Source organism: Vigna angularis, chromosome 2 (genome assembly GCF_016808095.1).
Source record: "Vigna angularis cultivar LongXiaoDou No.4 chromosome 2, ASM1680809v1, whole genome shotgun sequence".
NCBI lineage: Eukaryota > Viridiplantae > Streptophyta > Magnoliopsida > Fabales > Fabaceae > Vigna > Vigna angularis.
Window position 1 is genome coordinate 38,976,205 of NC_068971.1, and position 15,658 is coordinate 38,991,862.

General features: G+C 29.5%; 1 protein-coding gene across 1 annotated transcript; it reads left to right on the top strand.

Moving 5' to 3' along the window:
* The first annotated feature begins 4,596 nt into the window (after positions 1-4,596).
* Positions 4,597-7,586, top strand: LOC108328309 (putative disease resistance protein RGA3). Its single transcript, XM_017562161.2, has one exon. It carries the CDS (start codon positions 4,701-4,703, stop codon positions 7,314-7,316), a length of 2,616 nt encoding a protein of 871 aa, XP_017417650.1. The 5' UTR covers positions 4,597-4,700; the 3' UTR covers positions 7,317-7,586.
* Positions 7,587-15,658: the final 8,072 nt, after the last annotated feature.

The window sequence follows — 15,658 nt, forward strand, 5'->3', positions numbered from 1 at the left end:
AAGAAATGGTTTTGTAGTAAGAAAATATATCAATTTCAGATATTGAAAAATCAATTTGATTTTTTAAATACTTAATATTTCATTTTGACCAGCTGGTACTTAAAATTATTTGTAAATAAGTGAATAAATATTAACAACTAATTTCTTTGTCACAACTATATTAATGAAAAAAAAAATCATGAATAGAAGCAGTTATATTAAGTAATTTATTAAAATAAATTTTCTTTATTGAGTTTTCTTTATATATTAGACAAGTTATGTGGAGAATAGCTATAAATTAGATAACCACACATTATAGTAAGATTAGACTTCGTCAATGTTATGCCTACCTTTTCAAATCAATTGATTTTGCTCTCTATGTACCTCTAATGTTATCTTCCCACGGTGACCTAATGAACCACAGATGTAGAGACATTATCCTATAAAACCTTAAAAACTAATTATATCAACATAATCACTTTTTCTTTCCTCGCTAATCAACCTTGATCGATTACTCTTCTTGAAGAACTCTTCATTAATTGTGTGCCCTTTCTTTTAATGTTCTTAACTAGTTGTACAAATGCATCAAGGAAATCTAGTAAATATGAACAAATATAAAGTTGAAGCAACAAAGGGGTTTTCAATTGTTGGGTCCCGTGGGGAATGGCTACACCAGCAGCTCTAAACGTTATGGTACATGTTTGTCCATGTAGGACTGATTTCTTGGTAAATGAAAATTCCATGTGGCTTGTAAAACTGATTATTATATTGTTTTATTATAAAATGTGCACCAAGTATTGTTTGATGCCAATAGGGTGGAACCATTCCTCAATGAGAATGCCCAGTCACCAGCTGCTTAAATAAGCATTGTCAATGCAAAAGCTCTGGGTAATGAAATCTTGTTCACTTTATTACTTCAAGTTATAACTAGTTTTATGAAAACTTACATATAAAAAAGACTCTTTAGTTTGATAGTAACATATTCTACATTTTGTATTTTGTTTCCACTATTCTCCCCTCATCAACTTCACCATCTACACACCTTCTCTTTTGACTCCATCATCTCCAACAATGGATTATAGTAACCCATCTGACAATAACCATTGATGGTATTTTTCCAATCAAACTAGATATCTTTCATTACTTCATGGTTTCTTTATCTTAGTTTTGGTTCTCCTGCAAATTTAATCGGAGGATTACTTTTGTCAACAAAAAAATTACAAAGTTATTGCTAATGATTTGAGACTGAATACAGCTTGCAATGACAGTAAAGTCTTAACAAGATATCATGGACATTTTGTCGGACTAGACATCACCGTCAATCTACTCTAGCACGATAATGTCCTGTTTTATCTACTTTTATAGAATATAAAAAAATGATAATATATTTAGAAAAAGGTTATACCGATGGTTTTTTTCTTGTAGAATTTGTATTTAGGTATCACATTACTGTTTTTATTACTGTAAAGTAGACTCTGTGACTTCCAATTATTTAATTATTTACCTTAACTACTAATGTATTTGGAAAGGAGAGGAAACATTTTTGCGTTAGCAAGTTAAAGACATGGATCAAAAAGAAAATTCCAAAAACAATCTTCTCGTACCCCGAATGGTGTATATATTTAAGATCAAGGATTCCATTTTTATTAAATAGAAAATTTGGTACAACAATAATGAGTGACTTTCACTTGATCATTGCTTTTGAATGATTTTTTCCAGAATTATATAATAGATATTGTCTCTTGTCTCCAAAATAAAATATTTTAATAATATTCATTTTGATCAATAATTCCCATTTTTATTATTACATTTCTATTATTATAGATTGTTTTTTTTTATATATCTATATAATTATAATTGAGTTGAAATTCTCATTCTATCAACTATTTTTATTTACTTTTTTAAGAAAAAAAGTAAGTTCCTATTAATATTTAAAAAAAAAGTAAGTTCCTATTAATAAATAATAAAAATTTATATTTATCCAGATAGAGATACAGATAGATATTCTATATTTACATGCGAATTTTTATTAGTATGTAATCTGTAGATAATATTATATTATATACGGATTTTTGACTTTCCATATGAATTTTTTTCGTAGATAATAGCGTTTTTTTTAGTAACCTAAGTTTCCAATTATTTGAACACTGGTCTCCAACTAATACTGCAAGTTTATTTTTGAAATTTTAATTTAATTTTGTGACTTAGGGTCTATGTTTTATTCATGAGACACCAACAAATATTGCAGATTTATTTTTTAATTTAATTTTGTGATATAGTGTGTATGTTTTGTTCATGTTATAGATTAACATTATAATCAGCATTACCGATTAACATTATACTTAGCATTATAATTAACATTTTTAGATTAACATTTTATTTAATATTATAAATAACATTATAATTAAAATTTTTAGATCAACATTATAATGAACATTATAATTTAGATTTTTCGTTTAATATTATAATTAACATTGTAGATTATAATGTGCTTTTAAAATCGCAACATTTTTCTAGTTAGGGTCTATTAATATTACCATTAACATTAAAAGAAATATTTTTGAAGATAGGAATGTGAGACAAAAAAGTCATAAAATAATTTTTATTAAAATCTAATGATTTAAGGACATTAACATAAATTGATGAAGAAGTCTCTAGTTCACACTCATATTGTCTCTATAACATTAGAAGCATATCAATTAATGTGTACTTCAACTATAATATCAGTTTCATGATTCTCGACCTCGAATACAAGCACATCTTCTTCCTTCAACTCATATTTGGTACAAAATTTCTTCCATCATTTTCCAAACTTTGTTGAATTACAGGATTGTGAAACCATAACTTTGCACATTATGTTATACTTATAGTCAAGGATCATAACCTTTGCCAATTTTTTGTTCCTGATTAAGGTCGTGAATCTACTTTACAAGTCCTGCTCAATAATAAAATTGAAGACAATCAGATTGTGATTTTCAGTACCAAAATTTTTTTAAAAAATCAACCATGAAAAAGAAAGTAACAAATTTTCAATACAACATATTTACTTATATTATCTTAACCTTGTTGTCCAATAGAATCCATTATTGTCAAAGAAAACATTATCCAAAAGATATGTTAAAATGACCAAACAACAACCCCAAACCTCATGCGTGTAAAAAAAATTAAAACTTTACCCCAAAAACCTGAACTGCCCCAAAATGATAAAAAAAATATAAAAAAATTAAAATAAATGAAAATAACTGAACAAAAACAACAAAGGAAAACCAAAAAAGAATACATAACTAAACGCACGTCAATGGTAGTTTTGGTCTTCAACGGTGTTTCGAAACGACGATTGCAACTAAACAAACAGCGAGAGACTACGTAACCCACGTTAATAGTGGTTTCGGCATTCGACAAAGCTTCCAAAAGGCGGTAGGTTCGGCGCAAACGGTGGATTTCGGTCAACTGCGGCGGATGCAGTTTCCGTGAACGACAATTTCTTATTTCAGTGAACAGCATCCCAAAGCTCTCTCTCACGTAGCCTAGGATGTAATTTTTGAATACAAAAATATGAAACGGAAGAAGAAAAAAACCCCTGAAACCCTAATTCTTCTCTTTCCACATCATTTTCTTTTTTTCTAAGTTGACTATCTAGATTAATCACAAACTGACAGAGTTAAAAAAATTTCAAAATTTGGAGTGAAAATATCATTATCCTATTTAATATACTCATAACTGGACCATTAGATTCAATCCATGTCTCCTCTTACTTACTACTTCCTACACCTTTTTTTTATCCTGTATCCCAAGAATTATAATATTCTCATTTTAGCTTTTATTAAAAATATTAAAAACCCTGAATTTCTAATTTAATGTTTCCTTTCCTTCCTTAATTATCTATGAAGTGTCTTACACCTTCCTTTCTCTTGCTTCATTTTTTTCTTTTACACAAAATTATGCAGGATTGAAAGAGAAATCATCATGCTACATATGATTGGAAGTGAAAGATTGCCGGAGAAAGGAATTTTAGAGAAAATTAACCATGAGAAGAGATTTCTTAAACTATTTATATAAAAAAAAATTCTAAAATAACTGTTTCATAAGGTATTTTTGAATTTAGAATATAAAAAATTTCAAAAATAATGTTCTCAATAATATTTTCAAATTTAAAAAATACTTTCTGAAAAACTTGTTTCAATTTTTTCTTTTTATATTTCAAAATGATTATTCTAGAAAGTATTTCAAGCCTATATAATATGGATTTCCTAATTAACAAATAGACCAATCGATTTTATGATGGGCCGTATGAACAGTTGGATTAAATGGATCGACCAGCACAATTAGCAATTTAAAGAGCATAAATTAAGCATAGAATGAAGACTATAATATTATAATCATGAATTTGATTCCCAACTTAGTCAAGAAAATATTGTTTTGTTCATCAAAATATTACTCACATTCAAAGACTTTCGCACTAATGACAATTAGTCCGACAAAAAATTCGGTTCATTTTGTGACTTTTTCCGTTGTAGACCTAATCTGCAATAGAATTATATGGCTCAAAATTAATATGGTTTGAAGGTACAATTTGTCTTTTTGTTTTTTTCTTTTTTTTTTTCGTTTTGAGTTGGATTAGAAAATACGTTCAGAGCTGGAATCCATTCATCAACGAAGTTGACTTAGAAACACTGTTTTCCCTACCCATCTCATCTCTGCCGTTTGTACTTCAAACCACCATGGCCGAATCATTTCTCTTCAGCATAGCACAGTCACTCATAGCAAAGCTTGCTTCTCATGCTTTTCAAGAAGCTTCTCGAGTCGTGGGTTTATACGACGATCTTCGAGACCTTACAAAGACTCTCTCTTCGGTCAAGGTTGTGCTGTTAGATGCTGACCAAAAGCAAGATCACAACCATCAACTCCGCGAATGGCTCATTCAACTTAAAACTGTCTTCTCGGAAGCTGAAGATGTTTTGGATGAATTTGAGTGCCAAACACTGCGAAACAAAGTGGTCAAAGCTCATGGTAGCAGCAAAGACAAGGTAAGTCATTTCCTCTCAACCTATAATCCACTTGTTTTTCGTTTCAAGATGGCACAACAAATTAAAAATATCAACAACAGACTAGACAAGGTTGCAGCGGATAGGCATAAGTTTAGTCTTCAAATAATTGATGTTGACACACGTGTTGTTCATTGGAGAGATATGACACACTCCCGTGTGAGTGATTCAGATGTGATAGGAAGGAAACACGATAAAGAAAAGATAATAGAACTTTTGATGCAGCAGAATCCTAATGATGATGATACGAGTCTATCAGTTATTCCAATTGTGGGGATTGGAGGCTTGGGAAAGACTACACTTGCAAAGTTTGTGTTCAATGACAACAGGATCCAGGAGTGCTTCCCATTGAAGATGTGGGTGTGTGTTTCTGATGACTTTGACATTAAGCAATTGATTATCAAAATCATCAATTCTGCCAATGATGTAGATGTTCCCCCTCACCAACAGAATTTGAACATGTTGGATTTGGAGCAACTGCAAAACCAATTGAAAAGAAAACTTTCCGGTAAAAAATTTCTTGTTGTTTTGGATGACGTATGGAACGAAGAGCGTGTTAAATGGATTGAGTTGAGGAATTTAATCCAAGTAAGTGGAGCAGGAAGTAAAGTTGTAGTGACCACACGTAGTCATTCGATTGCTTCCATGATGGGTACAGTTCCCTCTCACATTTTAGAAGGTCTTTCTGAAGAGGAGTCATTCTCTCTGTTTGTGAAGTGGGCATTTAAAGAAGGAGAGGAGGAAATGCATCCTCATTTAGTAAATATTGGCAGAGAAATTGTGAAAAAATGCAGAGGGGTCCCATTGGCAGTGAGAACATTAGGTAGTTTACTATTCTCAAAATTTGAGGACAGTGAATGGGAATATGTGAGTGACAATGAAATCTGGAATTTGCCTCAGAAAAAAGATGACATTTTACCTGCCCTTAAACTGAGTTATGATCTCTTGCCATCTTACTTGAAACAATGTTTTGCATTGTTTTCCCTTTACCCAAAGGATTATTTATTCCCTAGTTATGAAATGGCTGCGATTTGGGGATCACTTGGACTCATTGCACTACCAAAAACGAGTAGGACACTTGAAGATGTGGCAAATCAATATTTGCATGAACTCTTGTCAAGATCCTTTCTCCAAGATTTTGAAACCTTTGGCACTATGTTTAGGTTTAGAATACATGATTTGGTGCATGATCTTGCCCTATTTGTTGCGACGGATGAGTGTCTACATGTGAATTTCAAAATTCAAAATATTCCAGATAATGTTCGACATCTGTCTTTTGCCGAGAGCAGTTTGTTCGGAAATTTAGTCACCAAAAAATCAGCAGTTGTGAGATCCGTACTGTTTTCAAATGGTGCAGCAGCTGCCAAGGATGAAGCTTTACTAAATACGTGTCTGTCAAAGTACAAATGCTTGCGAGTTTTGGATTTACGTAGTTCGACATGCAAGACTTTGCCCCGTGCCATTGCTAAGATGAAACATTTGAGATATTTGGACATTAGCGAAAATCTCAACATTAAGAGACTCCCGGACTCTATTTGCAAGCTCCAAAGTTTGCAAGTGTTGTCAATTAATAGATGCTTGAAACTGGAAATATTGCCCAAAGGATTAAGAAAACTAATCAGTATCCGTTCTTTGGACTTTAGCACAAAGCAAACTATTTTGCCTGTGAATGAGATCGCCCAATTGAGGTCGCTTGAATACTTGTACATTGAATCATGCCATAATGTGGAGTCCATATTTGGTGGGGTGAAATTCTCTGCTCTTAAAACATTGGTCGTTCGGAACTGTCAGAGTGTAAAGTCAATGTCGCTGGATGGTAAAAATTTTCCTGAATTAGAAACATTGATTGTTGCGGACTGCGGTAATTTGGACTTGGAACTGTGGAAGGGCGATCATGAAAAAGAAAGCCCGAAGCTGAAGTTAAAATTTATTGGATTTAACAGTTTATCACAGCTGGTGGCCCTGCCTAAATGGCTTCCGGAAGCTGCCAAATTCTTACAGTGCTTGTATGTTTTAAATTGTGACAATATTGAAACACTTCCAGATTGGTTAACAACTCTGACTGATCTCAAAACTCTTGCTTTAATAAATTGTCCAAATTTGGTATCTCTCCCAAATAACATCCATCACCTCGCTGCACTCGGAAGTTTGACAATTAAAGATTGTCCTGACTTATATACAAAATATGAACCCAATGTTGGAGAGTTTTGGCCCAAAATATCACACATCAAAAACATTGTGATTGATGAACCAGAAGAACCTAAGAAGAATCAGAGGAAGAGCCCGACTTAATCGGAAGCCCCTTATTTTCTCTATTTATTATTTTCATAATGTTGATTTTTATTTCTTTTTTGTGGTTTTCCACTTTTTCTCTCTTGAAAATTAGTTAGAGCTATTAGTCAAGGCATTTCAATTTAGAGAGACCTCCATGATATAGTTGTGCAATAGTGCTATATTTGCGCTTTTTAACTGCTTTGTTTTGTCGATTATTAATATTGATATACACAACTTCAGTATTTCATTTATACTTGTACATTTCAGTTAGTTAGATATTGTCTTGTGAAACGTAAAAGTAGAAGACATATATAGAAGTCTGAATATTAGACTACTTTTGCACTATACCTTATGGCTTTTTTATGTTAGAGTTTGCATTACTACAACTTTTAATATAATTTTTACAAAAGTTTTGTTATTCAGATATTTTACATTTTATTTCCATTAGTTAGTGTAATTTCAAAAAGATATAATATTCTTACACTTTTTAATTTCAAATAGTGTAATTTTAAAAAATATATATTATTTGTAAACTGTTTAATTTATTTATATAATTTTTAATTAAATGTAATAATCGAATTAATTAAAATAAATAATTCATATATAAATAAAATAACGGTTAATAATATTATATATTTTAAGAATAATTAGTAAATATTTTATTTTAGTACATGAAACTTTTTTTTTTACAAATTTAATATGTATATTTCAGATGAACCTTGAAAATAAAGTTCAATTTTAAAAAATAATTGTCTTTGATTGTTATTTATTCATTTCAAATCTCCGAATGCTTAATATCTTTCAAAAGTTTTAATGTTAATTATTCACCTTGAATTTTATAGTCAAAATATACATGAACTTAAATAATTTCTTCTTCACCAACTATTAAAGATAAAACAAAACAATTCACTTCTTTTACTGATTAAATTATAAGACGAAGTATTGTTTTATCATCGAAAAAATCAGGACACATCATACTAAAAAAAAAACAAGACAAATTCAACCAACCAAAGAAAAGTAAATATGATATATTGTTTTCAATTAAACTATGTTGTGGGATGTAAATATTGTTTTGACATTTTATTTAAATTCATATCTCTAAAAAGGAAACAATGTCCACCATTGGGAATTTAAAAAAAAAACAAACATAAACACAAAATACGGACTTTTTTTTAAAAAATAAACATAAAGACAAAATACAATATCTCTACTCATTTACAAAAATTTCAATCTCCTGGATTTGTTATCATTTTTTAAGACAGCATTTTTCATTTCTTACAAACTATTGTCAAAACATAACGTTAAGAAATAGAATTTAAGTCTAACTCAATCTCACAAAACCTACTTATAAGGTAAGGTTTACACTTATTTGTATGCTCTAAATTGGTCTTATTTCTAGTCGATGTGAGACTTTCAACACACTCCCTCACGTCGAGGTATATACATCGAACGTGAGACCAGACATTAATGGGTGATTTGATAGTGGCCCGATAATGGGTAGAACAATATGTCCAACAAACAACAAATATCGCTAGGATAGACTCTAACCTGGCTCTGATACCATGTTAAGAAGTAGACTTTAAACCTAACTCAACCCCACAAAACTGACTTTTTAAAAAAGGTTACCCTCAGGTTTATGGTTTTGATTATTGTGACACTTTCTCTCCTGTAGCGAAGATGACTATTATTTGCCTCTTCCTTGTCATGGATGTCATTCGTCATTGCTTCATCAATTAGATATCAAGAATGCCTTCCGTGATTTTGAGGAAGAAGTTTATATGGAGCAACCTCCTGAGTTTGTTTCTTAGGGAGAGTCTGGTACAGTATGCAAATTGCATCAATCTCTATATGGCCTCAAGCAATCACCACGTTCTTGGTTTTGAAATTTTAACTCCATTGTTCAAAAATTTGGACTAAAACGCATTGAAGTAGACCATTTGTTTTTTACTGTCATTCTTCTCTTGGGAAATGTTTTTACTTAATAGTATATGTTGATGATATTGTCATTACAGGAAATGATGTTGTTGGAATATCTCAACTAAAAGAGTACTTGTGTAGACATTTTCAAACCAAAGATCTTCGAAGCCTCAAATACTTCTTAGGCATTGAAGTAGCACAATCAAAAGATGGAGTTGTAATCTCTCAAAGGAAGTATGCTCTTGATATATTACAAGAAACAAGGATGATTGATTGCAGACTGGTATACAATATCATGGACCCAAACCAGAAATTAAAGACATAAGAAGGTGAATTATTCTTCAATCCAAAGAGGTATAGGAGGTTGCTTGAAAAACTTATTTATCTCACTATTACAAGGCCAGATCTATCTTTTGCAGTTGGAGTGGTTAGTCAGTTCATGCAGGCTCCATGTGTTGACCATTAGAATGCTTTCATTCGCATTCTAAGGTATGTCAAAAAGGCTCACAGATAAGGATTGTTATATGAAGATAAAGGAAGCATTCAGGTCTCTGGGTACTGTGATGCAGATTGAGCAAGGTTCGCCTATTGATAGACAATCTACTACCAGATATTGTGTTTTCCTGGAAGGAAACATTATTTCATAAAAAAGTAAGAAACATAATGTAATAGCTCGATCAAGAGCTGAAGCCGAGTATAGGACAATGACGTCACTAACATGTGAACTTATATGGGTGAAACAATTCCTTCAAGAGCTTAACTTCTGTGACATCCATACTATGAAGATGTATTGCGATAATCAAGTTGCTCTCCACATTGCATCAAATCTAGTGTTTCACAAGAGGACTAAACATATAGAAATTGATTGTCATTTTGTTTGTGAAAAGTTGTTGACTAAAAAATATGTACTGAGTTTATTGGGTCAAATGATCAACTCGCAGTTGTGTTTACCAAGTCATTAAGGTGTCTTTGGATTGAATTTATTTGTTCCAAGCTTGATACATACAATTGTATGCTCCAACTTTAGGGGAAGTGTTAGAATATTTACCATTTTTGTCATGATTATATTGTGTATATGGTTATCCTATTTATCATCATTATATTGTGTTTAGGGTTATTTTATTTATCATGTACTTTGTATCAAAACTTTCTTATATATAAAATGAGAGTGAGAGAGATCTTTCAACACATAACTCTATCACAAAAATTAGTATAAAAAAATAAAGCAAATACAAATAAAAAAAACATAAAGAAAAATAATTTCTAAAAATAGAGGGAAAAATAAGATATAACATATGTGTAGAACATTAAAAAATAAGAAAAGTTATTAAATGAGTAATAGTAGTGTGAAATACATATATATTTATTTGATACATATTATATTTTTCTAAAAAAGAAAAAATAAAAAGTAAAAAAGAATATTGTCAAATTAATGTTAAAAAGAATAAGATATAATATTGAAATAAAAAAATTGCAAATAGAAAAAAATCATAAAGAAAATAATTTCTGAAATAAGATATAACATGTAGAACATTAAAAAAAATAAGAAAAGACAACATTACAGTTTTTTTATAAAAGTAATTTAAATGGAAAACCTTTAACTAGTTTAATGTGAAAGACTTATGGACTTCAAAAATATGTGATAATATCTTTGTAAGGTAAAATATAAAAAATGTAAAACATAGAAAAATAGAAAAATGAAATAGTTCAATATTCTTTATAATTTTTATTTAAATATTTAAAAATCAATAATAAGTGAATGAATTTTGATAATTATTAAAGCATTAAAACTATTAAAGTTAAAATAAAAATGACCTATGTAAGTTATTTCGATAAAAATCGTATATATTGTCAAAAAGATATATAATTGGGTCTTTCTAAGTTCACTACTCCAATTTCTTTATGCAGTACGTTATTACTTAACCCTTATCTTCCTAATGCATTCTCTTCCATTAACATGTTTATTTGATATAAACTATATTCCAAATATGAAATTTCGAATTCTGCATGGAAAACCAAGACTTCAAATATAATAATCCTTCCAAATTATCATGCTAATAGAAAACAAAGAAATATGGTTATTTCTTCTTGCACTTCTGTTTTTATTTCGTGCACCCCTGTAAAACATATAAATCTTAAATTATCTTTCATTAAAATTATAATACAAAGGTACAGCTCTCCCATTTTAATGAATTTTGGAAAAAACAATTGATAGTTTTCTTTTTCAGAAAACATATTTTAGAATATGTATTTCATAATATATTTTCAGATCAAAATTATCGGACAATCCAAAGTGTATTTAAAAAATTAAATTCCAAAATGTATTCCATTAAGTATTTCCCAACTGAGAAATACATTCCCAAATACACAATATGGAATGTTTCTTTAAAAAAAAAGAAAAAAAAAACATCTAAATTTTAATGAAGGATAATTGCATGTCCCCCATGCTTTTTCTTCTCCTTCCTTCCCTAGTCCCATGCCTCTTTCTCTCCTATCCCCATGTTCTTTTTTCTCCTTCATCCCCATGGATGGCTCTTATGGTAGTGGATCTCACACTAGCAATGGAAATGAAAAGGTGCACCGTCGAAAACAGGGCTCAACGGAAAAAAAGAAAGAAACGGTAAAAATGTCATTTCATCATGTCTATGGGTCTCAGGGAGAAAAAAAAGGAGGGGTGTAGGAAGAAACAACCAAGAACTACCTATAACTTTGGTAAAGTTACCTTCATTTTTTTTCCTAAGGGCTTTTTAAGGTTATTACCTATAAATTAAAATTTGGAATTTCCTAATAAAATTGGTATATGATTTCATTTTAATTTTTAACTTATTTTAATTATTAACATCTCTGTTGATTTTATTCTTCATTTTCTTTACTATCATGGTAAGTGTATGGAACAGGTAAAATTATTTAAATTAAGGGTATAATTAACAATAATATTTGGTATATTTTTAATTTTGAAAATGGTAAAAAAAATTTCTAGAAATAAATTCTAAAAAAGAAACGAAGTAGTAGTTAACTAGGATTTTAGGCGCTCATGCAATTGCACTACTCCTTGTCCACGAAATAAGATAATAAATACAGGTATTTTTAGCGCAAAAAACAAAAACTTCTAAGTATTTTTCCTGATAATGCTGAAATCATAAACAGATTTCTTCATTGTTAAATAATTTTTATTTTATTTTGAACCAATATATTAAACAAACAAAATTCGAGACAGATATATCTTATACCAAATTCATTTCCTTTTATTTAAGTTGTTCCAACTGTTAAAATCAGATTAACATTTTATTTTAATAAAGAGTTTTGATGATGATAATTTATGGAGAAGTATTCAAGAATTAAGGAAATGTTTGGATTCAAGAGATGCATTGAAGACTTAATAATTAAGTTGTTGAAATGAAATTTTGTAATTTGTATATTTTATTTAAATTAGTAGATCAAGAGTTAATAGGCAGACTCGAAATAGTAGAGCACTCAAAAAAAGTCTTATTTTTAGAAAAACCTCTATGATAATCGATTATCCGGTGACAGTTGTGAAAAAGACTCTTCAGTTTTCTAACCAAAATTTCAAAATAAGAGTCTACAAATATTTAACTTAATCCTAATTCGAAAAGAATTTTTCACTAAGAGTATTTGAGTTATATGCCTAAGGGAAAATCTTTGTGTTTGTGAAAAGGGGTTTTGAAAAACCTAGTGTGGCTAGAGCGAGAACTTTCGCTAAGTGTGTCTTATGATTGAGTGTTATTGTTGTTGCTAGAAAAGTTATTCATATTTTGTGTGTGGAGTTGTTCATCCTTTGTGTGTTAAAGGAGGTGTTGTTCATCTCTTTTCTTTTCTATTAAGAGATGTGTTTTTTGAACTTTCACTTCACTTCATTATTGTAACTTGTTTATTTATTTTAGTTGATATGTTAATCCTTCTTTTTAGAGAGATTAACAACTGGACGTAGGATCTTTTGATCCAAACTAGTATAAAATACTTGTGCAATCTTTCTCTTTCCCTATACTCTTATTTCTATTGTTCTTATCGATTTTTATTTGTAAAAACAATTTATAAAAAGGGAAGATTTTTAAAAGGCGCAATTTTTCTAAGTATCCCAATTCACCCCTCTTTGTTGTTGTCCATCCTCTTAAACATTCCATTGCACGTTTTTTTTTCCAACAATTGGTATGCTTTCATAGTTTTTCAAATATTTCAAAAATGGTGGGACAAAACCAAATTTTTGCTGAAGATGCTTCAATTGACAAACCTCCTTTGTTTACAGCACAAAATTATGTTTTTTTGAAAAGTAAGAATGCAAATATTCGTAGAGTATGTTGATATAGGTATTTCGGATGTTATACCTATTATCATTATTAATAACATGCAGGAACCTAAGTCCTTTTTTCAATGAACTGCGAATGAAAACATAAGGGCTCAATCTAGGGCCAGAAATATCATTTTATCTGCTTTAACCTTAATGAGTTCTATAGGATTTTTTAATGTAGAAGCACTCAGGAAATGTAGAAAATTTTAAATGTCACTCATGATGAAGGCACATATGCTGTTTAAGTTGACATTTTGTGATTCAAACTCTTCATCAAGCTCCTCATAAAGCTCTAGTGATTTGAATGAAGAAGCTAACATTTGCTTGATAGTAGAAATTTAATCAAGTTGCAGCAAGGTTAGTAAATCTAGCATTCGTAATGAGTCCAATAATTATGATGAATTACATTCTGCATTTCGAGAATTATATGCTGAATTTGAGAAATTAAATTATGCACATAGAAAATTGAAATTAAAATATAAGTCTTTCAAAAGAACTTTGAAAAATCTATGGAAGAATTGAAAATTTTGAATAGCAAAGTCTCAATTTTAGAAGATGATAAAAATGTATCTATTGAATGTGAGTCGTGTAAGAGTCACTTGCTTGATATTGATATTCTTGAAATTTGGCTTAAAGTGACAACTAAAAATAAAATTTTTGAAAAGTTAAATATTGAGAAAAAGGACTTTCATAAAAACAAGCAAGCTCTTAAGAATGAGAATGAAAGACCACATATGATATGGGTAGAAAAAGGTAAGCCTTATTCTAAGGATATAAATTGTGTAACATGTTTTTATTGTATGAAAAGAGGACATACTTCAAATAAATGTAAAGTAAAACATTATGGTGTTCCTAATGGAAGATATGTTTAGTTTTAGGAACCTTAGATATGTTTTAAAGGATTAAAATTTCTCAAAATTTGACTTTTCCAAAAATTTATGTGTAATAATCAATTATCAAGAGTAATCAATTTTCAATGTCTAAAAATATTCATTTTGGCTAAAAAGTACAAATTTGACTCTAGAATAATTGATTATCAATGATAATAATCGATTACCTTTAAGTTATAGAGTAAAAAAAATGTATTTTTTTTTTAATTTTAAGAATTAATTTTAGATTTTAAGGGGAATACTACATTTAGGGGAGTAAAATTTTCGTGATTGAGGAAAATTCTAATTGAATTAACAAATTTAGGGAGAGAATTAAGAGTAGATACTTTTTTATTATGATAAAGGGGGGGGGGGGGGCGGCGGCGGGGGGGAGAATAATTGGGTTGACATATTGTGATAACTAATACCTATTACACATCACAAGCCTTCAACAATTTTTTATCATAAAAAAGGAAAAGATTGTTAGCAAAAAAAAAAAGATGAACATTTTGATTCAATAAAGAGTTTTGATGATGATGACTCATGGAGAACGGTTGAAGAATTAAATAAATGCTTGGATTCAAGACATACATTGAAAACTTAATAATTTAGTTGTTGAAATCTTGTAATCTTTGTATTTTATTTAAAGTAATAGATCAAGAGTTAATAAGTAGAAACCAAGAAAATAAACACTCACGAAAAATCTTATTTTTCATAAAGCTTCTGTGATAATCAATTATTAATAATGAATTGATTATCATAATTATTTTCAGATTACTAATAATAATTGATTACCACAGTTAATTTCAAATTTTTAGAAAAACTTCCGTAATAATCGATTATCAGTGACATTTGTGAAAAACCCTCTTCAGTTTTCTGACCTAATTTTTAATATAAAAGTTTATAATTATTTAACTTAATCCTAATTTGAAAGGAGCTCTGAAAAACCTAGTTTAAGTAAAACAAGAACTTTCACTAAATGTATCTTTTTATTAAATGTTTGAAACGTTGTTATAAAAATTGTTCATCTTTTGAGTGAGAGGAATTTTCATTCCTTATGTGTCAAAAAAGTATGGTTAATCTCTTATATGCTAAGAGAGATGTTTTCTAAACTTTCACTTTTGCTCCATTATTGTAACTTATTTATTTATTTTAATTGATAAGTTAATATTTTTTTTCTTAGAAATATTAACAACTAAATATAAGATCGGTTAATCCAAACCATAATAAAATATTCATGCAATGTTTCTCTTTTCATATACTTTCTA

Excerpts from the sequence above, each read along its gene's own strand:
- LOC108328309 (XM_017562161.2), top strand. The coding sequence starts at position 4,701 with ATGGCCGAATCATTTCTCTTCAGCATAGCACAGTCACTCATAGCAAAG.